Below are 25,431 nucleotides of genomic sequence, written 5' to 3' on the forward strand. Positions count from 1 at the left end.
CTGGGTACGTATTCTTCCATCCATTTTGTGTATGTTTACATTCACACATACATGCAAAATATATATGCTTATATTGTTTGTAATTTTGCTTTTTTACTCAGCATCATTTTTTAAATTCATACATGTTGAGGTGGGTAGTTAGAGTTACCAATCAATGGGTGGATTAGTGTAGGTAGTTTTAATAGCTGTATAGGAGTCTGTCCTAGAACTGTGTCACCTAGAACTGTAGTTTTCTTCTGTTACAAACAGTGCTGCAAAGTACATACCTTTATGTGTTGCCTTATACAATATGCCAGAGTGTCTCTAGTGTATATTCCTAAAAGTGAAAGTGCTGGGTTATAGCATGTGTACATTTTTACTTTTACTAGGTACTATCAAGTTTTTAAAGTAGTTGCACCAGTTTACATTCCCATCAGTGGTATATAAGAATTTCTACATCCTGCCCAAGAGTTAACTAATATCAGAGTTTTAAAATTTTTGCCAACTTGAAAGGTAAAAATGGTGGGAGATATTTATATAGATCTTTCTAATAGTTTTTGGTGTATTTTGTTTTGTTCCAGGATTAAACTTGCAATAAAGGAGGCAGAAATTCAAAAGCTTCAGGCAAACCTGGCCGCGAATCAGTTATCTCAGAATCTTATTGCTTGTAATGACAAACAAGAAAGTGGCAAATTAAATAGTGTAGAGACAGAACCGGTAAAACTAGGAGGTAATCAATTAGGTGAGTGTATTAAATTCTTTTTTTAATTTTTTTAAATTTTTTTTTAAATTGATTTTTGAAGGAGAGAGATGGAGCATGAGCGGGGGAGGAGCAGAGAGAAAGGGAGACACAGAATCCGAAGCAGGCTGCAGGCTCTAATGCTTTCAGCACAGAGCCCGTCGTGGGGCTCGAACTCATGAACCGTGAGATTATGACCTGAGCCAAAGTCGGACACTCAATCGACTGAGCCGCCCAGGCGCCCCTAAATCGAATTCTTTAATTCTAAGTTGTTTATGATAGTTTTTTAGAGAAATGGATTATCAGATGTTTAGTTTGTATTATCAATAATCTGTTATTACTAGTTATGGGTTGGGAAGATAGCAAGAATTTCAAAATTGTTGAACTTTGCATTATTCTTTAAAAATGATAAAGCTACCCCTGGGTGGCTCAGTCAGGTAAGCATCCAACTCTTGATTTCGGCTCAGGCCATGATCTTAGGATTTGTGAGTTTGAGCCCCATGTTGGGTTCTCTGCTAACAGTACAGAGCCTGCTTGAGATTCTCTGTCTCCCTCTCTACTCCTCCCTCTCTCTCAAAAACAAATTTAAAAAAACATCAAAAAATGTAGTTTACTGAAGTAAAATTTACTAGTAGGATACACCCATTTAAAATAACAAAGTTTGAAATGTTTTGTCAAATGTATATTTTTTCATGTTTATACCCTTGTAACTATCACCACAATTAAAATATCTAACATTTTCATCAGAAGACTTACAAATGACCAACAGACACATTAAAAAAATGTTCAACATCACTGATCATCAGGGAAATGCAAATCAAAACCTCCATAAGACATCACCTCACACCTATCAGAATGGCTAAAACCTAAAACACAAGGAATAACAAGTGTTGTTAAAGATGTAGAGAAAAAGCAACGCTCGTGCACTGTTGGTGGGAGTGCAAACTGGTGTAGCCACTGTGGAAAAGTATGGAGTTTCCTTAAAAACAAAACCAAAAGCACACTGTATATACACTGTATGTTAGCTAACTTGGCAATAAATTGTATTTAAAAAAAAATTAAAAATCACCATATGATCCAATAATTCCACTACTGGGTATTTACGCAAAGAAAACAAAACTATTAATTCAAAAGATACATGCACTCCTATGTTTATTGTGGCATTACTTACAATAGCCAAGATACGGAAGCAACCTAAGTTTCCACTGATAGAAGAATGGGTAAAGAAGATGTGTGTATATGTGTGTGTGGAATATTACACACACTGGAATATTACTCAGCCATAAAAAGAAATGAAATTTTGCCTTTTGCAACAGCATGAATGGACCTAGAGGACAATGCTAAATAAAGTATATCAGACAGAGAAAGACAAATACCATATGATTTTATTCATATGTGGAATTTAAGAAACAAACCAAATGAACAATGAAAAACAGACCAAAAAATCTCTCTTAAATATGGAGAACAAACTGGTGGCTGCTAGACTGGAAGTGGGTGGAAGAAAGAGTAAAATAGATAAAAGGGTATTAAGAGTGCACTTATCATGATGAGCCCTGAGTAATGTGTAGAAATGTTGTATTACCATATTGTACACCTGAAGCTAACATAACACGCTATGTTAATTATACTGAAAACCAAAAACAAAAAAAGCCATTTTCCTAAGGATCCCTTATATTCCTTAATTTTCTTTGGGTTCAATTCTGTCTTTAACTTTTCTTAAAATGAAAGCTTAGATTATTGATTTTAAACCTTAGGTAAGTATTTAAGGGTATAAAATACTTCTCTTTAGGCAATGCTATACCTGCATCCCACTAATTTTTATATATTGCATTTTCATTTTATTCACTTCAAAATATCTTATAATATCTCTTGTGTGTATTTATTTCCAAATATTTAGAATTTTCCAGGTGTCCTTTTGTTATTAGTAGTGGACATTAAGTTGTTTCTAATAACCTAATTCATGAATGAACCTGATTTCAGTTCTTAAAAATGTTTTGAGATTTAGTTTATTGGCCAGCATATGGACTATCTTGATGATTGTTTTAAATGCACTTGAAGAAATTGTGTATTCTGGGGACTATTGGGTAGAGTGAACTTCAATCATATTAAACTTATTTATAGAAGCTTGAGTCTTCTTTCCCCCTAGTGATTTTCTGTGTACTTGTTCAATTACTGAGAAAAAAGTCTTGAAATCTTCAGATATGTATGTGAGTTTGTTAATTTATCCTTTTAGTTCTGTGAGTCTGAACTCTGTTTTACCTAAAATTAATATAGTTACTCTATCTGGGTCACCTGGGTGGCTCAGTCGGTTAAGTGCCCGACTTCTGCAGGTCATAATCTCACGATCCATTGAGTTTGAGCCCCGGGTTGGGCTCTGTGCGGATAGCCCAGAGCCTAGAGCCTGCTTCGAGTTCTGTGTCTCCCTCTCTCTGCCCCTCCTTTACCCCTGTTCACACACTGTCTCTCTCTGTCTCTCTCAAATATAAACAGACATCTAAAAAAATGTGTTAATATAGTTACTTGAGCTAATTTTTTATTGGTATATAATTGACATATAATATATTAGTTTTAGGTGTATGTCATAATGATGTGATATATGTGTATATTTTGAAATGATAACCACAATAATAAGTCTATGTAACATCGGTTATCACAGATAAGTAACAAATTTTGGGGAGGGATGAGAGCTTTTAAAATCTACTCTCAGGGTCCCTGGGTGGCTCAGTCAGTTGAGCATCCGACTTCGGCTCAGGTCATGGTTTCGTGGTTCGTGAGTTCGAACCCCACGTCAGGCTCTGTGCTGACAGCTCAGAGCCTGGAACCTGCTTCAGATTCTGCGTATCCCCACCCTCTCCGCCCCACCCCTGCTTGTGCTCTCTGTCTTTCAAAAATGAATAAACGTAAAAAAAAAATTTTTTACGATCTACTCTCAACAAGTTTCAAATATATAATATTATTGAGTATAGTTACCATGCTGTATATTATATCTATACCCAGGAGTTGTTTATCTTATAACTGAAAGTTTGTACCTTTTGACCACATTTACCCATTTTCCCCACTACTAACCCCTGCCTCTGGCAAATAACACTCCGTTCTATGAGTTTGTTTCATTTGTTTGTTTGTTTTTATATTTCACATGTAAGTGAGATCATACAGTATTTGTCTTTCTCTGCCTGGCTTTTCATTTAACCTAATGTCCTCAAGGTTCATCCATATTGTCACAAGTAAAAAGATGTCTTTTTGGGGCGCCTGGGTGGCTCAGTTGGTTGAGCGTCTGACTTCGGCTCAGGTCATGATCTCATAGTCTGTGAGTTTGAGCCCCATGTTGGGCCCTGTGCTGACAGCTCAGAGCCTGGAGCCTGCTTCAGATTCTGTGTCTCTGTCTCTCTCTGCCCCTCCCCTGCTCATGCTCTGCCTATCTCTCAAAAGTAAATAAACATTAAAAAAAAAGTCGTTTTTGGGGCGCCTGGGTGGCTCAGTCAGTTAAGTGTCTGACTTCGGCTCAGGTCATGATCTCACGGTTCGTGGGTTCGAGCCCTGCGTCGGGCTCTGGGCTGACAGCTCAGAGTCTGGACCCTGCTTCGGATTCTGTGTCTCCCTCTGTCTGCCCCTCCACTGCTTGCACTCTGTCTCTTGCATCGTCTCAAAAATAAATAAACATTAAAAAAAAAAAAAGTCCTTTTTATGGCTAAATAGTATTTCTGTGTGTGTGTGTGTGTGTATGTGTGTGTGTGTGTGTGTGTATGCTACCTTGTATTTATCCATGCATCTGTCAGTGGATGCTTAGATTACTTCCATGACTTGGCTATTGTAAATAATGCTGCAATGTACATATGAGTGCAGATCGTGATTTCATTTCCTTCAGGTAAATATTCAGAAGTGGAATTACTGCATATGTGATAGCTCTATTTTTAATTTTTAAAGGCAATTCCATATTGTTTTCCATAGTGGCTCTACCAGTTTACATGTTCACCAACAAGGCACAAGGGTTCCCTTTTCTCCACATCTTCACCAATGCTTATTTCTCATCTTTTTGATGATAGCCATTTTTGTAGGTGTGAAGTGATACCTCATTGTGATTATGATTTGCATTTCTTTGATGATTAGTGGTGTTGAACATCTTTTCATGTGTCTATTGGCCATTTGTATATCTTCTTTGGAAAAATGTCTTATTTAGATCTTCTGCCCATTTTTAATTGTTTTTTTTTTTTTTTCCTATTGGGTTATATGAGTTTTTATGTATTTTGGATATTAATCCCTTATCAGATATAGATTTACAAATATTTTCTCCCATTCTGTGTGTTGTCTTTTCATTTTGTTGATGGTTTCTTTTGTGGTACAGAAACTTTTTACTTTGATATAGTCCCACTTGTTTATTTTTACTTTTTTGCTTTTGCTTTTGGTGTTGAATCCAAAAATTACCATCACCAGGACTGATAGATCTAAGAGCTTTTTACTTATGTTTTCTTCCAGAAGTTTTATGTTTTAGGTTTAATATTCAAGTCTTTAAACCATTTTAAGTTGATTTTTGTCTACTTAAGATAGTGGTCTAGTTTCATTCTTTTGCATATGGCTGTTCAGTTAACCCAACACTGTTTATTAAAAAGACTGTCCTTTCCCTATTGTATGTTCTTGACTCCTTTGTTGTAAATTAATTTACCTTTATTTTGAGAGAGAGGGAGGGAGGGAGGCAGGGAGAGAATGAGGAGGGGAAGGGCAGAGAAAGAGGGAAAGAGAGAATCCCAAGCAGGCTGCATGCTGTCAGTGCAGAGCCCAATTCAGGGCTTGATCCCACGAACCGTGAGGTCATGACCTGAGCTGAAATCAAGAGCTGGACAACTGACTGAGCTACCCAAGCACACCATATGTCTGTTTTTAATACCAGTACCATACTGTTTTGATTACTATAGTTTTATAATACAGTTTGAAATTAGGAAGTGTGACGCCTTCAGCTTTGTTTTACTTTCTCAAGATTACTTTAGCTATTTGGCGTCTTTTGTAGTTCCATACAAATTTTAGGATTGGTCTTTTGTTCTATAAAAAAAATGCCATTGGGATTTTGATAGGGGTTGAATTAAATCTTTAGATTTAGGTAGTATGGAGATTTTCACAGTATTAATTTTTCCAGTCCATGAACATGAACTATCTATTAATTTGTGTTTTCAGTTTCTTTCATCAGTGTCTTATAGTGTTTAGTGTACAAATCTTTCCCCTCCTCAAATTTATTCTTAGATATTTTATTCTTTTTGGGTCAATTATAAATGGGATTGTTTTCTTAATTTTCTTTCTGATCATCACTCCAGCTGTGTTTGATTAGAGTTTTCCTAGTCTGACTTTTTTCATCCTTTTAGTCTGTATTTTTTATAGATAAAGTGAGTTTCTGATAGAGAGCATATAATTGGTTCTTGCTTTTATATTCTAACATTTTTTGCTCATTCAGTGGAATGTTTAGACACATTTAATGCAACTATTGGTCTTTTTTGGGTTTAAGTTTATCATCTTGGTATTTGTTCATTATTTATTCTAATGGCCTTTATTCCTCTTTCCTGCCTTCTTTTAGATCAATTATATTTTAGTATTCTATTTTTTTTAAATCTTCACTATTGATTAGTTAACTATACCTCTTTACTTTCTTAGTGGTTGCCCTACTGGTTAATATATGTATCTTTAATTTATCATTGTCTGTCTTCAAATATGATTGGCTTCTGGCAGGAGGAATGACAGCAGAGAGAATTAGCTATCAAAGTGATTAGAGAGAATAGGGAAGAGAGTGATGGTGTTATTAGCAGAGTCAATGCTAATTATTAGAGATGTTGATAAATATGTCATAAGTTCTCTTACATCAAAGAGTATAGAACTAATGATAGCCTAGAAAGTGAAATATTAGGGATATGGAGAATTGATAGGAAATGGCTACTTGTGCTGCCCTCAAAGAAGGCATAGTGCATCTCCACTTACTTCCATACCTCTGTGTGTTCTCATGCAGTCATATATATTATCCCTCTTTAAAGCACTCCTGAAAGCTCAGTTACTTTTAGGTGGGAATAGGTTTATATATTTATAGTGGAGAAAGTATATATTCAAACAACTACCTTTGATAACCCTCAGTAGTTTTAAAAAAGCATCACTGAATTCTCATGAGCTAGTTTAGAGTAGGAAGGATTCCCAGTTTTCAGCTTTTGAACTTGCATCTATATACAATAAATAAAAATATGCTCTAGGCAAATTTTATGATTAACTTCAGTTTAAGGAAATAATGATTTTTTAACAATGATTTTTTTAAACAATGATTTTTTATTTTTTTTTTGCAATGTTTTCTATCCGAAATACGGGGATTTTTATAGGTGGAGAAGGACTCTTTTTGGTATTAAGGAATAGTCTGGAAAAGTGAGTGACTCAGAAGTTATTCCTACTTTGTTATGTACTTAATAATAGAAAGTATGTTACTTGCCATGTTCCTTCATTACCTTTTCCTTAAAGTACATCTCATTCTCTGTTCCCTTTAGTATTCTTTAGATAAGAAATTAAACTTTATTTATGATTAAATCTTTCAAAATTGAAATAGGGTTTTTTTTCTGTAAGTTTTATACAGAGGAATTTTCCTTTTATGTTTGTCAGCAGAAAGAATAAAAGACCAAAATCAACATACTGTGAACAAGCAATATGAAAGAGAAAGACAAAGACTTGCTTCTGGAATAGAAGAACTACGTACTAAGTTGATGCAAATAGAAGCTGAGAATTCTGATTTGAAGGTTAACATGGCCCACAGAACTAGTCAGTTTCAGCTGATACAAGAGGAGCTGCTGGAGAAAGCTTCAAACTCTAGCAAACTTGAAAGTGAAGTAAGCTTGAATTAGCTGTTTATATGTACTAACTTTGGAGACAAAAAAAAGGTAGAGTTTTGTAAAAGTTGTATGTGTAAGTCCAGATTTATACATCAAAAGGAATTAATGGTACCACATCAGTTATAAATTCTTTTAAAATTATATTGGGAAACCTTCTGTTAAAAGTAAGAAATTACTCTTTAGTGGCTAACAGGTCTCAAATATGGTGGAACTTGTATTGTATTGCAGTCTGTTATTTCTTCCAAGTATAAGTTAATATGGCCAGGGGCACCTGGGTGACTCAGGTTAAGCGTCCAACTTCAGCTTAGGTCATGATATTGTGGCTCGTGAATTTGAGCCCCACATCAGGCTCTGTGCTGACAGCTCAGAGCCTGGAGCCTGCTTTGGATTCTGTCTGTCTGTCTGCCCGCCCCTCCCCTGCTGTGCTTGTTCTCTCTCTCTCTCTCAAAAAAAAAAAAAAAAATGAACATTTAGGTTAATATGGCTAATACACATTTACAAGTAAAGAACTTGGATTATATAATTGGAAGAAAAGGAGTGATAATAGGGATTTTGATTGTTAGCAAACAGCAGAATCACCTAGGAAGCTGGTTAAACATGTAGATTTCTGGGTACCGTTCCAGTGATTCTGATTCAGTAGATTTAGTCCATGTAAACCTAAATTGTAGCCATTAGCTTACTTAGAAAATATCCTAGTACCCAGTGCTAATATCATCGTCAATGGGGAAAAACAGAGCTTTCCCCCTAAGGTCAAGAACAAGAGAGGAATGTCCATTCTCACTGCTGTTATTCAACATAGTATTGGAAGTCTTAGCTTCAGCAGTTAGACAACACAAAGAAATAAAAGGCATCCAAATCGGCCAGGAGGAGGTCATACTTTAACTCTTCACAGGTGATGTGGTACTCTGTATGGAAAACCCAAAAGATTCCACCAAACAACTGCTAGAACTGATCCATGAATTCAGCAAAGTGGCAAGATATAAAATCAATGCACAGAAATCGGTTGCATTCCTGTACATCAACAATGAAGCAACAAAAAGAGAAATCAAGGAATTGATCCCATTTACAATTGCACCAAATACCAAAAAATACCTAGGAATAAAAATAACCAAACAGGTGAAAAATCTATAAACTGAAAACTATAGAAAACTTATGAAAGAAATTGAAGAAGACACACAAAAAAATGGAAAAATATTCTATACTTCTAGATAGGAAGAACAAATATTGTTAAAATGTCAGTACTACCCAAAGTAATCTACATAGTGAATGCAATACCTATCAAAATAACACTGGCGTTCTTCACAGAGCTAGAACAAACAATCCTAAAATTTGTATGGAACCAGAAAAGACCCCGAATAGCCAAAGAAATCTTGAAAAAGAAAACCAGAGCTGGAGGCATCACACTCCTGGACTTCAAGCTGTATTACAAAGCTGTGGTCATCAAGACAGTATGGTACTGGCACAAGAACAGACACTCAGATCAATGGAACAGAATAGAGAACCCAGAAATGGACCCACAAACGTATGGTCAACTAATCTTTGACAAAGCAGGAAAGAATATCCAATAGAATAAAGACAGTCTCTTCAGCTAGTGGTGCTGGGAAACTGGACAGCGACATGCAGAAAAATGAACGTGGACCACTTTCTTACAACCATACACAAAAATAAACTCAAAATGGATGAAAGACCTAAATGTAAGACAGGAAGCCATCAAAATCCTCGAGGAGAAAGCAGGCAAAAACCTCTTTGATCTTGACCGCAGCAACTTCTTAACATGTCTCCAGAGGCAAGGGAAACAAAAGCAAAAATGAACTATTGGGATCTCATCAAAATAAAAAGCTTCTGCACAGTGAAGGAAACAATCAGCAAAACTAAAAGGCAACCGACAGAATGGGAGGAGATATTTGCAAACGACATAAAGGTTGGATAAAGGGTTAGTATCCAAAATCTATAAAGAACTTATCAAACTCAACACCAAAAAATAAAGAATCCAGTGAAGAAATGGGCAAACGACATGAATAGACACTTCTCCAAAGAAGACATCCAGGTGGCCAACCAAACATGAAAAAATGCTCAACATTACTCATCATCAGGGAGATACAAAGCAAAACCACAATGAGATACCACCTCACACCTGTCAGAATGGTTAACATTAACAAGTCAGTCAACAACAGATGTTGATGAGAATGTAGAGAAAGAGGATCTCTTTTGCACTGCTGGTGGGAATGCAAACTGGTGCAGCCACTCTGGAAAACACTATGGAGGCTCCTCAAAAAATTAAAAATAGAACTACCCTACGACCCAGCAACTGCACTGCTAGGAATTTACCTAAGGGATACAGGTATGCTGTTTCGAAGGGACACATGCACCCCAATGTTTATAGCAGCACTATCAACAATAGCCAAAGTATGGAAAGAGCTCAAGTATCCATTGACGGATGAATGGATAAAGAAAATGTGGTATGTATATGTATACAATGGAGTATTACTCGGCAATCAAAAAGAATGAAATCTTGCCATTTGCAACTACATGGATGGAACTAGAGGGTATTATGTTAAGCAAAATTAGTCATAGGAAGAAAAATATCATATGACTTCACTCACATGAGGACTTTAAGATGCAAAACAGGTGAACATAAGAGAAGGGAAACAAAAATAATATAAAAACAGGGAAGGGGACAAAAACATAAGAGATTCTTAAATATGGAGAACAAACAGAGGGTTACTGGAGGGGTTGTGGGAGGGATGATGGTCTCAATGGGTAAGAGGTATTGAGGAATCTACTCCTGAAATCATTGTTGCACTATATGCTAACTAGGATGTAAATTAAAAAAATAAAATGAAATAAAATATCCTAGTACTGAGATTAATAACTTTTTAAATTACAAAATTAGCACAGTCTTGTTGAAAGTACAGAAAGGACAAAGAAGAAAATGCCATTAATAATTCTACCACCAGAAATAGCTACTATTAACATTTTTTTATACTAATTTCAATCTTAAATGCTACTTTTAAGAAATGGGTTAGGATGTAATCCTATTTGGACATAGGACTCAGAATTAAATTACTTATGTATTACATAGATGGAACAGTCCCTGGTCTTTCCTTCACCATTTTTCTTCTAAATTGCCACTTATATTCAAAAGTAATTTTTAAAAATAATTTGTTTATTTCAATGTGTTTTCAGATGACAAAGAAATGTTCTCAACTTTTAACTCTAGAGAAACAGCTGGAAGAAAAAATAGTTGCTTATTCCTCTATTGCTGCAAAAAATGCAGAACTGGAACAGGAGCTTATGGTAAATATTACTGTGTGGTTACAAATTCACTGTGACTTTAATGCACTTGATTTGTGACAGCATGTTTGTTTTATTTTCATTGTTATACATTATACCAAATAGGAAAGCATAAATTCTAGTAAATTCTTCTGATTATTTGTTTTTTGTTTCTATATTTTTAAGTCAATAGGCTTATATATAGCAAGTTGTTATCTGTAATTTCTTATTTTTATTCTAGTAGAAGTGAAGGAAATAATGAACTTCTTTGATATGCTTTTCAATATTTTAAAATAGTTGAAGGTTTTCATTTTGACACAATTTTTTAAAACAACCATTTTGTCTTATGTATATGTTTAGATATTTTTGATGTTTGACATATTCACTATTGTGATTCTTACAGATTTAATGCTTTACTTAAGTGTTTTTATGTAAAACTTGTTCTCAGTTATATTCATTTTTTTTTGTCTTTCCTAGTCTTTATTTTTTAATATGAAATTTATTGTCACATTGGTTTCCATACAACACCCAGTGCTCATCCCAACAGGTGCTCTCCTCAATGTCAGTTATAGTCTTTTAAAGTGTTTTCATATTTCTAGGAAAAGAATGAAAAGATAAGAAGTCTAGAAACCAATATCAACACAGAGCATGAGAAAATTTGTTTAGCTTTTGAAAAGGCCAAGAAAATTCATCTTGAACAGCATAAAGAAATGGAAAAGCAGATTGAAAGAGTAAGATATTATGTTTTCCATGTAGACATAATGTATGTTTAGAATATGAATGCTGAAAAGAACCTTCACATTACTAGCTCAACTTTTTTTTTTTTTGATAGATGAGGAAACAAAGACCTAGAAAAGTAAGTGGCAAGTAGTAGAATTAGCATCCCATTACTTCTAGATCATTTTACAATGCTTTCTTGTATAGTACTCTTGCCATTTCAGTTTTAATAATTATTTTTTGGCATGATTAAATTAAGAGTGATTTTGTAGACTCTGGTACACTAGACATAAAAATAGCTTGAAGACTGGTTGAGAGTAGAAGTGCTCTTACCATTGAGTTGAAATTAGAGTAAGAACAAGTTAAAGAAGAAGCTGTGAGACCAAAAACATAAGACTAAGTAAAAAATACATTATTTGATGGACTTAATAGTAGAATGGAACTAATAAGAGAAAAAAAATATGAGCTTGAAACAAAGAGCAACAGACATTACTCAGTCTGAGAAACAGGAAAAAAGATCAGAGCCTAAGGGACCTGTGCAATAATGTCAGAACTGGAACTCTATACCCATTAAAACAGTAACTCCCATTTTCCCCTCCTTTCACCCACTAGCTACTGTCATTCTATTTTCTTCTGTCCCTATGATTTTGACTACCCTAAGTATCTCATATAAGTGAAATCATACAGTGTTTGTCTTTTTGTGACTGGCTTAATTCACTTAGCATAATATCCTAGAGGTTCATCCATGTTGTGGCGTACTGCAGAATTTGTTTCCTTTATAAGAATAATATTCTATTGTATGTATATACCACATTTTGCTTATCTATTTATCTGTCAATGGACGCTGATTGCTATGGCCAGAATTTCTAGTACTGTGTTGAATAGAAGTGAGAGGGGGCAGGGTGCCTGGGTGGCTCAGTTGGTTAAGTGTCAGACTTCGGCTCAGATCACAACCTCACGGTTTGTGAGTTTGAGCCCTGTGTCGGGCCCTGTGCTGACAACTCAGAGCCTAGAGCCTGCTTCAGATTCTGTGTCTCTCCTTTTGCAGCTCCCATGCTCATGCTCTGTATCTCAATATTAAATAAATGTTAAAAAAAAAAATAAAAACAAAAACGAAGTGAGAGGGGACATCCTTGTTTTTTTCCTGATCTTAGAGGAAAAGCTTTCAGTCTTTCACCAATTGAGTAGGATGTTAGCTGTGGGTTTTCCTTTTTCTTTTTTTAGTGTTTGTTTATTTTTGAGAGAGAGAGACAGAGAGTGGGGGGGGGGGGTGCAAGAATGGGGGAGGGGCAGAGAGAGACAGAGACACAGAATCCAAAGCAGGCTTCAGGCTCTTAGCTGTCATCACAGAGCCCCACGCGGGGCTCCAACTCACGACCTATGATATCGTGACCTGAGCCGAAGTCGGACACTTAACTGACTGAACCACCCAGGTGCCCTGCTGTGGGTTTTCCATAAATCGCTTTTATTATATTAAGGTAGCTTTCTTTTATTCCTAGTTTGTTGAATGTTTTTCTCATGAAAGGGTTTTGAGTTTTGTCAACTTTTTTCCTGCATCAATTGAGATGATCATGTGTGGTTTTTTTTCCTTCATTTTTTTGATACGGTACATTACATTGATTGATTTTTAAAAATGTTTATTTATTTATTCTCAGAGAGAGAGAGAGAGAGAGAGAGCAATGAGCAGGGCAGGGGCAGAGAGAGAGAGAATCCTGAGCAGTGCTCGTGCTGTCTTCTGCACAGAGTCTGACATGGGGCTTGATCTTATGAACCTGAGCCAAAATCCAGTTGGATGCCCAACCAACTGAGCCACCCAGGTGCCCCTGTTGATTGATTTGTGTATGTTGAACCATGCTTGCATTCCAGGAATAAATCCCACTTATCATAGTGTGTTACCCCTTTTACTACACTGCTGAATTTGGATTATTAGTATTATGTTGATTTTGGCATTATAAGGGATATTGGTCTGTAGTTTTCCTTTAGTGTCTTTGTCTGGTTTTGGTATCAGGTTAAAACTGGTATCAGAATTAGTTAAGGAGTGTTCTCTCTTCCTTAATTTTTTTGGAAGAGTTTGAGAAAGATTGGTATTCTTTAAATTTTCACTGGTGAAATAATTCATTGGAACTATCAGGTTCAGGGCTTTTCTTTGTTGGGAGATTTTTGATTACTGATTTAACCTCTTTACCAGATATAGATCATTCAGATTATCTGTTTTTGCATGGTGTAGTCTTTGTAGGTTTTGTATTTCTAGGAATTTGTCCGTTTCATCTAGATTATTCTATTTGTGGGCATACAATTATTCATAATACTCTCTTATGATCTTTTTTCTTTCTGTATAATTGGCAGTAACATCCCCACTTTCGTTTCTGATTTTAGTAATTTGGACTCTCTGTTTTTTAATCTACTCAGCTAAAGATTTGTCAATTTTGTTTATTTTTCCCAAGAACCAACTTTTTGTTTTGATATTCTTTATTCTTTTTCTGTTCTTCATTTTGTTGATCTTTACTGTAATCTTTATTATTTCCTTCCTTCAAGTAGCTTTGGGTTTAGTTTATTCTTTTTCTGATTCCTTATGTTTTGAAGTTATTGACTTGAAATCTTTTTTGATTTTTAATGTAAACAACATTTATAGCTATAAATTTACCCATTAGCACCACTTTTGCTGGGTTTCTTAAGTTTTGGCAAGTTGTGTTTTTGTTTTCATTTGTCTCCTAAGTGTCTTCTAATTTCTCTTGTGAATTCTTTGATTCATTCGTTGTTTAAAAATCTGTTTAATTAATGCCACAATTTTGTGACTTTTTAAATTTTCCTTTCATTATTCACTTCTAATTTCATCTGGTTGTGGGTTGGAGAATGTACTTTGTATGATATCTGTCCTTTTAAATTTGTTGAGACTTCAGTTTGTGGCCTAACATGGTCTATCCTGCAAAATGTCCCCTACACACTTGAGGAGAATGTATATTCTGGTTTGGGGTAGAGTGTTCTGTATATGTCTATTAGATCTAGTTTATTGTGTTAAATCCTTTGTTTCCTGATTAATGTTCTGTCTGGTCTTCTATTATTGTGAGTGGGGTATTGAAGTCCAACTATTATTTTAGAACTCTGTTTTTCCCTTCAATTCTGTCAATTTTTGCCTCATATATTTTAATGATCTGTCATTACATGAGTAAATTTTATAGTTGTTATATCTCACTACTGTTTTGAATCTTTTAGTAATATGTAATGTCTTTCTTTGTCTCTTATAACCTTTTCTGACTTAAAGTCTATTTTGTCTGATATTTGTGTAGGTACTCCTGCTCTCTTCTATTATTTGCATGGAGTATCTTTTTCCATCCTTTCACTTCTAACATGTTTGCATCTTTGGATCTTAAGTGAGTCTCTTGTAGACAGCATATACAGTTGACACTTGAACAACATGAGTTTGAACTGCATGGATCCATTTATTTGTGGATTTTTTTCTAGCAGTACTGTAAATGTATTTCGCTTATGATTTTTTTAATAACATTTTTCCCTGGCTTACTTTAAGAATACATGTAACATGTAAGATACATGTAAGATACATGTAACACACAAAATATGTGTTAATCAACTGTTTACGTTATTGGTAAGGCTTTGATTAACAGTAGGCTATTAGTAGTTACATTTTTATGGAGTCAAAAGTTATACACAGATTTTTTTTTTTTTTTAACGTTTATTTTTGAGACGGAGACAAGAGTGCAAGCAGGAGAGTGGCAGAGAGAGAGGGAGACACAGAATCCGAAGCAGGCTCCAGGCTCTGAGCTGCCAGCATGGAGCCCAACGCAGGGCTCGAACTCACAAGCTGTGAGATCATGACCTGACCAGAAGTTGGACGCTCAACTGACTGAGCCACCCAGTCACCCAGAAGTTATACACACATTTTTTACTGCACAGGGGAGCAGGCCTCCTAACCCTATATTGTTCAAGGGTCAGCTGTAGTTGGATCATGTGTTATTATCCATTCTGCCAGTCTCTGTCTTTTGATTGGAGAGTTTAATCCATTTACATTTAAAGTAAATACTGATAGGGGGTGTTTTACTTTTGTCATCATGTTATTGGTTTTCTATATGCTTTATAGTTATTTTGTCCTTTCTTTCCTACATTACTATATTTTTTTGAATTTAGTTGATTTTTTTGTAGTGAAATTTTAAAATTCTTTTCTTATTTCCTTTTTTGAATTTTGTATTGCTATTTTTTTGGTGTGGTTGTCATGAGTATTACATTTAACAATCTAAAGTTACATTATTCTAATTTGAATTTATACCAGCCTGACTTAAGTAACATACACAAACTCAGTTCTTTTACAGCTCCATTTTCACCTCTTTCTATTGTTGATGTCACAGAATTACTTCTTTACATATTGTGTACCCTAAAACATAAGCTAATGATTCTTTCAAATGCATTAGTCTTTTAAATTACGTAGAAGAGGGGCGCCTGGGTGGCTCAGTTGGTTAAGCGGCCTACTTCGGCTCAGGTCATGATCTCGCTGTCCGTGAGTTTGAGCCCCGTGTCGGGCTCTGTGCTAACAGCTCAGAGCCTGGAGCCTGTTTCAGATTCTGTGTCTCCCTCTCTCTGACCCTCCCCCGTTCATGCTCTGTCTCTCTCTGTCTCAAAAATAAATAAACGTTAAAAAAAAAATGTAAATTATGTAGAAGAGTTGTAATTACAAGTCAAATTTATACTAATACTAGTTTTTATACTAATTTTTTTAATCCTTTTTTATAATTTTTTTAAAGCTTATTTCTGAGAGAGAAAGAGTATGAGCTGGGGAGGGGCAGATACAGAGGGAGAGAGAGAGAGAGAGGCTCCGCACTGTCAGCACAGAATTAACACGGGGCTCACACTCACAAACTGTGAGATCATGACTGAGTTGAAATCAAGAGTCAGATGCTTAATGACTGAGCCACCCAGGCTCATCCCTAATTGGTTTTTTTCTTTAAATATATTAGTCTCTTAAATTCTATAGAAAACAAAAAATGCAATTATAAACCATTGTTGGAGTAATACTAGCTTTTATAATTGCCCATGCAGTTCTCTTTATTGAGATTTTTATTTCTCCATATGGCTTTGAATTACTGTCTAGTGTCCTTTCATTTCACTTTGTAGAACTCCCTTGAGCATTTCTGGTGAGGTGTATCTAGTGGTCACAAACTCCCTCAGCATTTATTTCTCTGGGGATGTCTTAATTTCTGCCTCAAAAGGACAGTTTTGCCAGATAATAGGATTCTTGGTGGACATTTTGTTTTTTGTTTTTTGTTTTTTTTTTTCAATATATCAACATATTGTCTTTGGGCTTCCAAAGTTTCTGATGAGATCTGCTTGTAAGGTTATTGTGGATCCTTTATATGTGATTATTCACTTATCTCTTGCTGCTTTCTAGATTCTTTTGTCTTTTGAGAGTTTGATTATAATGTGTCTTGGTGTTCCCTTTGAGTTCCTCTTTCTTGGAGTTGAGATTTTTGGATGTTTATATCCATACCTTTCATTAAATTTAGACATTTTCAGTCATTATTTCTTCAAATATTCTTAATGTCCCTTTTTCTCTTTCTTCTCCTCCCATGATCTGTGTTTAGGTCCACTTGATGGTGTCCCAACTGGTCCTTTAGGCTCTGTTCACTTTTCTTCCATCTTTATTTGTTCTCCCTCTAATTTGTTGTTTGATTATTTTCATTTGAATGTTTTCACAGTTCCTTGGTTTTTATATTTTGTATTTAGCTTTGTTCTGCCATGTTTTCATTATATATGTGTACATGTGTTTATATATATATGTATATATCACATACATAATTTTTTACATGTGTGTGTAATATACACATATATTCATATACACATATCAGTAATCTCCTATTTTGTCTTCACAAAAGTCTTTTGAAAGTTTGATAACACCAATTATTGATGAAGTTATGGGAGTGAGAATCTTACATGTTTCTTTTTTTTTTAAATTTTTTTAAATGTTTGTGTATTTTTGAGATAGAGGGAGAGACACTGTGTGAGTGGGGGAGGGGCAGAGAGAGAGAAAAAGACAGACAGACAGAATCCGAAGCAGGCTCCAGTCTGTGAACTGTCAGCACAGAGCCCAGTGCGGGGCTGGACCTCACTAGCCATGAGATCATGACCTCAGCCAAAGTTGGACACTCACCTGAGTGAGCCACCCAGGCACCCCAAGAATCTTATGTATTTCTAATCAAAACATAAATTTAGATGCACTTTGAAGAGAAATATCTAATGAAATTGGAAATGTGGAAAGTCCATTTCTAGGTGGTCTATTCTAAAGAAACTAATACATGTACATAAAGAGACATGTACACAGGATGTTTTGTAACATTGTTGTGATGGTGAAAAATAGAATATCAGACTGTTCTTGAGTAGAAGACAAGCTGTAGTTTGTTGTTACAGTGGAGTACTGTACCATTATAAAAAGCAATGAACTAGGGGTGCCTGGGTGGCTCACTTGGGTAAGCTTTCAACTCTTGATTTCACCTTAGGTCAGGATCTCACGGTTCATGGGATCAGGCCCTACATCAGGCTCTGCACTGACAGCATGGATTCTGCTTGGGATTCTCTCTCCCTCCCTCTCTGCTTCTCCCAACCTTGTGTGCACACACTTTATCTTTCTCAAAGTAAATAAACTTTAAAAAAAAACAAAAACAATGAACTAGATCCACATATGCATGCATGGATAAATATCCAGGGATAATTAGCTAAACACTATTGAGTGAAAAAACCAAGTTGCTAAAACTTGCAGAAGTATTGATATTGTTTATGTAAATTTTCAAAACAGAAACACATTACGTATTGTTCATAGACCTACATATGTAGTAAAAGCACAAAAAACATGTGTGAGAAACATACCAGAGAGTGATAGACCAATTTCAGTAGTAGAGTTGACCTTCCAATAACATAGGGGTTAGGGGCACCAACCCCCTGCACAGTCAAAAATTTGGATTCAACTTTTGACTCCCACAAAATTTGACTGCTAACAGCCTAATCTTGACCAGAAACCTTACTGAAAACAAAATAGTCAGCTAACTCATATTTTGTAGGTTACAGGTATTGTATAATGTATTCTTAACAATCAAGCCAGAGAAAAGAAAATGTTATTAAGAAAATCATAAGGAAGAGGAAAAATGCATTTATAGTCCTATACTGTAAAAAATCCTCATATAAGTCAACCTGTGCAGTTCAAACCTATGTTGGTCAAAGGTCAACTGTATTGATGAGGGAGGAAATCAGCTGTATTGATGAGGAATAAGACCTGGCCATGTGATTTCATTTCTTCTCTCAAGGGAGAGAAACTGAAGGAAATTTGGCAAAATGCAAAAATCTATGTAATTTCAGTAGTAATTTAACATACGAATATTGTATTCTTTTCTATATATTTAAAATGTTTCTTAATTTTTAAAAAATTATATGAAATTAATAGATCCTGTTTTTACATTTAGCTTGAATCTCAACTAGAGAAAAAAGACCAACAGTTTAAAGAACAAGAAAAGACTATGTCCATTTTGCAGCAAGATATAATATGTAAACAACATCATCTTGAATCACTAGACAGACTCTTGACGGAAAGCAAAGGGGTAAAATCATCTTTGTAAAAGTGTTCTTTAAAAGCTAATACTTTGTTTCTGTAAGCTGCCTTTATCTAATTAAATCAATTGCTTAACAGCCCAATAGTAATGCTAAAATTAAAATATTTATACATGTACTTATATTTTTGCTACCAATCTGTGTGTTTTCAGGAAATGGAAAAGGAAAACATTAGGAAAGATGAAGCTTTGAGAGCATTACAGAACCAAGTATCTGAAGAAACAATCAAGGCTAGTATGCTAAATTTTTAAACTTGATTCTTAAATGGAGACATTCCTGTAAGCTTTTTTACTTTTCTCTATAAATTGTAAAAATTATTCAGATAAAAATTAGCAGGTAGAGATTTTACCTGACTCAGTGAACTTAGTTTCTGTAAATATATTTTCTTCAGTGTGAATTTTGATCTTAATTATTTGATTGTTGGTAATCTGTTTGTGGATTCTCTAACCCCCCCCTTTTTTTTTGCCTTAAGAAAGATTACTTTTTTAACAGTACTTATTATTAACAGTACTTATTTTAACAGTACTGCTTATTAACATTACAAGTAAAGAATTAACAGAGAAAGTGAAGGGAGATCAATCTACAAGTAGTCCAGTTTTGCTTCTTTTTTACCAGTTCTGCTACAAGATTAATTAGGGGATAAAATTTGATTTTTTAGATAAAATACTGTTTTTGACTAGTCTGTCTTCACGGTTAAAAGCATGGGCTTTGGAGCTAAATTGACTTGATTTTGAATGCTTAGTAGTTGACTTTAACCCTCGCTGGGTTATTAAAGCTCTTTGAACTTTAACTTTTTCATCTGTAAAATACGGATAACAGTATTCTGGAAGAGGGTCACATGTGAAAAGTAAATGAAATGAAGTACATATAATGCTTAGCGTATACTCAGTTATTCAAAGTTTAATAAGTAATTACTATATATTCAGTATTTTTCCTTTGCATTTTTAGTGTTAAAAATAGGTCCAAACATGCTGATGTTATTCTGTCATATATGGCTTGAATATAAAGGATATTTTAAAAATCCAGTGTTATTTTTGACCAGTATTCTGTTTTTAATCCATTTTGTGACCCAGTATGCCCATGTAAACACAATAGTATGTTTATCCATAACTTTCATATAGTATTCTCCAAAACTTGTAACATATAATGCCATATCCATTTATTCCCTCATGTAAAAGTAACCTCTAAGATCATTAACATGAAAAAGTTGTAAGCATGAAATAATTTCATTAAATAAAATCTATATTGCCACTTCTGTTTTTAATTAAATGACCTAACACATCTAGCCAATCATCTAGTAATTTATTTCCATGTGTTAATAACCAGATATTAAAATCAATAAGAGAATAAATTATCATATTGGGTTTTATTCCCTTAATAGCTTTAATAGGTTTGATGTTATTCGGGCAAATGTCAAAATGAGGAAAAAATATAGAAGCAATGTTCCTATCACTATACCAAATTTGACATACTGGATATTTGTAGCAACAACAGGATATTTGAAATCTAGTTCTCTTCTTACTGATTATATCATTACTACCTTCCTTTTTTGACTTTTGGCCATGTGCCTGTACATACGTTAATTTGTTCTTTGCATAAAAAATTTTGGATTTTGTTTTTAAAGTAACCAGTCGAAGGTTATATTCTTATAATCAGTAAATTCTTGAAAAATGCAATCAATCCAACTGTTAACAAAGGAAATACAAAGATAACTAATGAAATCATAGAATTATGAATTTTCTACCTGTAGTGTAGGAAAGTTATAAGAATCAATTTAAAGTTATATCACCTATGAAAGTATGATTAATGAGAACTAGAAGATTGATGGGAAAATTCTGAATAGGTAACAAGAAACCAATAAATTAAAGCAATTATGTTACCTGCTGTTAAATAAAAAATTGAGAAGGTGCTTATTAGATTTAGGGATTTTGTTTATTTGTTTTCTCTTGATTGCTTTTATATTCCACTCTGGAATTTTTTTTTTTTTTTTCCCAAGGAAAGTCAGAACTGGAAAAAAATAAACAACAAAAAAAGAACTTAGCTGCTTTTGTTTAAGAAAGTTAGACTAGAGGGGCGCCTGGGTGGCTTAGTCGGTTGAGCATCCGACTTCAGCTCAGGTTGTGATCTGGTGGTTTGTGGGTTTGAGCCCCACATTTGGCTGTATGCTGTCATCACAGGGCCTGTTTCAGATCCTCTCTCTCCCTCTTCCACCTTAATATTTAAACTTGCATCTCCTCTGAGCAGAAACTTTCTCCTACATCTGTACAGCACTTTTACATACCAGAGAAAGTAAAAATTAATCAGCAACATCATTCAACACATAGTCTGTACTGAAATTTTTCTGATTATTTAAAATTGTTCTTTATAGCCTTCTACTCAAAGCATGGTCTATGGACCAGCAGCATCAACATCACCTAGGAACTTGTGAACAGAATTTCATCTGTGCCCCAGACCTCCTGAACAGAATTGGGACTAAGGTGAAGCAAGTGAGTTGCTTCTGGTGCACAACTTAACGAGATGCTTACTCTCAGGGTTATGTAAGTGGAGGGCCGGTGCTTGGCATGACCCTGAGAGTTAGTGCCTCCTTAAATTTTGAACACATGTGTCCTGTCTTACCCTAATCCTGGCCCTTCTACTGAATCTTAATCTGTATTTGAGTAGGGTGCCCAGGTGATTTGTATGCCCATTAAAACCTTGAGAAACACTACTTCAGCTTGTTCTTTTTCTTTTTCCAATCTAGGATTCAATTATAATTACATGTTACGTCTGGCACTTTAGATTTCCTTAAACTCACTTACTCCTTCTATTCTTCCTGATACTGAATCTTCTGAAAAGTGTAGGTCAGCTAGAATACCACATGAGTTATATTGTGCTCTTCTATTGCTTCCCATCTGGAAGCACATGTCAGACCACCCCATTATTGGCATTGACAATACTGACATGTTTTTTAAGCTAATTATTGCCAGATCTCACCATGTTAAGGACACATTTTTTTCCTATATAATTAATAAACAAAATGTGGGGTGATTCTTTCAGGCAGTATGAATGTCCTGTTCCTCAACAACCTTATAACCAATGGTTTTAACATCTAGTGATCAATCTTGCCAGAATTAGTTTTTACACTGTTAATTATCAGGTATGATATTCTTGCAGAGTCATAGATTTTATTTTTTCTCTGCATATGGGAGATGATACAAGTACCAGTGCTCATTCTCATGCTTGAGAAAGAAAAGTGATAAGTATTTATACCTTTCATAAAACAAATGTTAATTTAAAAATTATTACTAGGGCAACAATTTGTTTACAAGGATAATCTTTCAAAATTATAAACTTTTTAGCTATTAATGGTTATATTCACAGGCTATAGGGACAATCTTCAAAAACTGTCTTTCAAGATTCTCTATTTAGAAATAAGAGTTGTGAGGATAATTTCATGATGTAGAATAAATAGTATCTGCCAGAAGAGGCATTTTTCTCTTTTTCTTAAGATTATTTTTACACCTTCAAGATGACTTACAAGAATGCTGTTGGCATTAGAGGGGAAAGAAAACACTCCTGAGAAGCTCAAAATTACACCAAGAAAGGAGCAAAAGAAGAATCTTATCGACAGATGGGCTGTGGAGCACATGTGCAAATTGTGGCCCTTGAACTAATTTTTTGTGAAAAAAAATTATTGAAAGTCAGTTGCTCTTTGCCCATTTGCTCTTGAAGGCAGTGTAAAGCATCTGCAGCTGTGTCAACGCTTGAACTAAGTTACATTGCTGCCTTTTTGAAAATATTTTCAGATTTAGAGCAAATGCAGCCATCTCCTAAGTTTCTTTTTTTTCCCTAGCTAACAAAAGCATTTTTATTTCTTAGTGACTTCAGTATATTCAGAATATTCACACCAATGCATTATTAGCACAGTACACCAGTGTATGCTCATTTTACTATTTTTCTTGATCAAAGGAGCTTAAAGAATAGGCTTAAATATTGCTTACCTTTTTAGGTAAATATTTTAGGGTGTTTGGCTTACAGGTTTTTGACAATTGGCCCCAGTCTGTCTTTCCAATCTAATCTCCCATAAATTGATTCTCTTCATACCCTAAACTACCAACTTCGCACCATTTCCTTTCATTGTCTTGTCTCTGAAAATATTCCCTCTTCCTGGAATGCCCTTCTTTACTTGTTCATGTTCTGTATGTTCTTCAGGATTCCAGTCTCTGGTTTCCTAATTTGTAATGAAAAATTAGTTTTCTACATAAATCTTTTCTGTGATAGCATTTTGTATTCCAAGCTGGACTGTGTATTCACTGTTTGAAGCAGTTAGGTAACATGAGGAGATAAATCTGTAAAATATTGAGCACATAATAAACACTCATTAATATTAATATTAGTTGACTTTCCTTTTCCTTTTTTTTTTTTTTTTTGCTTTTTTCCTGCTTAGGTCAGACAACTAGATTCAGCACTAGAAATGTGTAAGGAAGAACTTGCCTTGCATTTGAATCAATTGGAAGGAAATAAGGAAAAGTTTGAAAAACAGCTAAAGAAGAAATCTGAAGAGGTAAATTAACATTTTTGTTAAATAGCATATTTTCCAAGTGATTTCTTTTTGAGATATTTTTAAGATTGTTTAAAAGTATGTCTTTATGTAGCTGATGAAAAAATCTTTCCATTAAAATGTAAATCCCAATTTTACATTCTTTTTTTTTTTTTTAATTTTTTTTTTTAATGTTTATTTATTTTGGGGACAGAGAGAGACAGAGCATGAACGGGGGAAGGGCAGAAAGAGAGGGAGACACAGAATCGGAAGCAGGCTCCAGGCTCTGAGCCATCAGCCCAGAGCCTGACGCGGGGCTCGAACTCATGGATCGCGAGATCGTGACCTGAGCTGAAGTCGGACGCTTAACCGACTGAGCTACCCAGGCGCCCCCAATTTTATATTCTTTATGAAACAAACAATTCACTGCAACACAAAATATGACACCTTAAAATGCTGATTCTTTTATCTATTTTTAGGGAATCACAAGATTAAATTATTATTAATATCACAGATTAAAATGATTAACTTTAGAATATTATTTTAGATTTAGAAGTATAAAATTCTTCAAATTTTCTTTCATTTTGATTTTGCTACTTCTGGTTGTCTAAAGGGTTAAGAATTAGGTTTAGAAATTCGACTTTCTCTATTGAGATGAGTTTTTAAGATACTGGATAGATGATTCAAGTTATCTTATTCATCTCTATATCCTCAGTGTCTACCACTTTGCTTTCAACATAATATGTACTCACTAAATGTTTGCTCAAGGGGATAATCTTAGTGAAGAATTCATTTATTTCTTTGTTAGAATTTATAATACAAATTTAAAATAAGTTATATTTTAAAATATAAATTAAAGATAAGCTTTAAACCTTAAATTCATGTTCATAATCGTCCCCAACAAATTCTCATCAAAGTTGACTAGAATATATTCAGCCAGTTTCAGCCAGAAAAACAGAATCCTTTGTATATCATTAAAATAGAATTTTATGCAGAGAATTAGATACATATATCATGGAAGAGGGGAGAAGCAAACAAAGCATGGTAAAGTGACTCAGAGATTATCATAAGAAAGGACCTACTATGGGGCGCCTTGGTGGCTCAGTCAGTTAAGCATTAAGCGTCTGACTTCAGCTTGGGTCATGATCTCACAGTTCATGAGTTCGAGCCCCCGTGTCAGGCTCTGCACTGACAGCCCAGAGCCTGGGGCTTGCTTCAGATTCTGTATCTCCTTCTCTATCCACCCCTCCCCTGCTCATGCTCATCTCTCTCCCTCCCTCCCTCTTTCTCTCTCCGTCTCGCTCTCTAAAATAAGTAAACATTTAAAAAAATTTAAAAAGAAAAGAGAAAGGACCTACTACCATCATCAGGGATAGAGGAATATCAGGCAGAAATGGTGGACTATAGTACAGAAGTAGGACTGCCTAGTGAGCTAGGGCCACAAAGAAGGAGTCTGTCTAGTTGAAGCTGAGACTGTAGAGGAAGAGAACTGCTAGAGGTTCCTCACATTGGCTAAATGTTTCTATTACCCAGAGGGGAATGTCCTGCAAAACATGGAGCAGAGCAGGGGGAAAGCAGACACAGATCTAAAAACAGGTATATAGTTGACCAGCACTCCACACTTAGGTGTATCACATAATTATATAAGTTTAGAGGTTAAAAAAGGAAATCTTCATATTTTATATGGTCCTGCCTTCTTCCTTCCATGCCCCTCCATGAAGGCTTTTATAGCATCTTTGACAGACAGGCATGTA

General features: G+C 34.9%; 1 protein-coding gene across 2 annotated transcripts in view; it reads left to right on the forward strand.

The window, feature by feature from the left end:
• The window catches only part of CCDC18 (coiled-coil domain containing 18), a 115,798-nt gene that overhangs the window by 31,129 nt on the left and 59,238 nt on the right, over positions 1-25,431 (forward strand). For both annotated transcript variants that reach the window (XM_030326761.1, XM_030326762.2), the window contains exons 11-17: positions 561-721; positions 7,337-7,560; positions 10,750-10,860; positions 11,436-11,567; positions 19,014-19,148; positions 19,311-19,388; positions 23,585-23,701. In XM_030326761.1, the coding sequence (XP_030182621.1) occupies positions 561-721; positions 7,337-7,560; positions 10,750-10,860; positions 11,436-11,567; positions 19,014-19,148; positions 19,311-19,388; positions 23,585-23,701 (958 nt within the window). The remainder of the gene's footprint in view (positions 1-560; positions 722-7,336; positions 7,561-10,749; positions 10,861-11,435; positions 11,568-19,013; positions 19,149-19,310; positions 19,389-23,584; positions 23,702-25,431) is intronic.

This window comes from Lynx canadensis, chromosome C1 (assembly GCF_007474595.2).
Source record: "Lynx canadensis isolate LIC74 chromosome C1, mLynCan4.pri.v2, whole genome shotgun sequence".
In the NCBI taxonomy this organism is placed as follows: Eukaryota; Metazoa; Chordata; class Mammalia; order Carnivora; family Felidae; genus Lynx; species Lynx canadensis.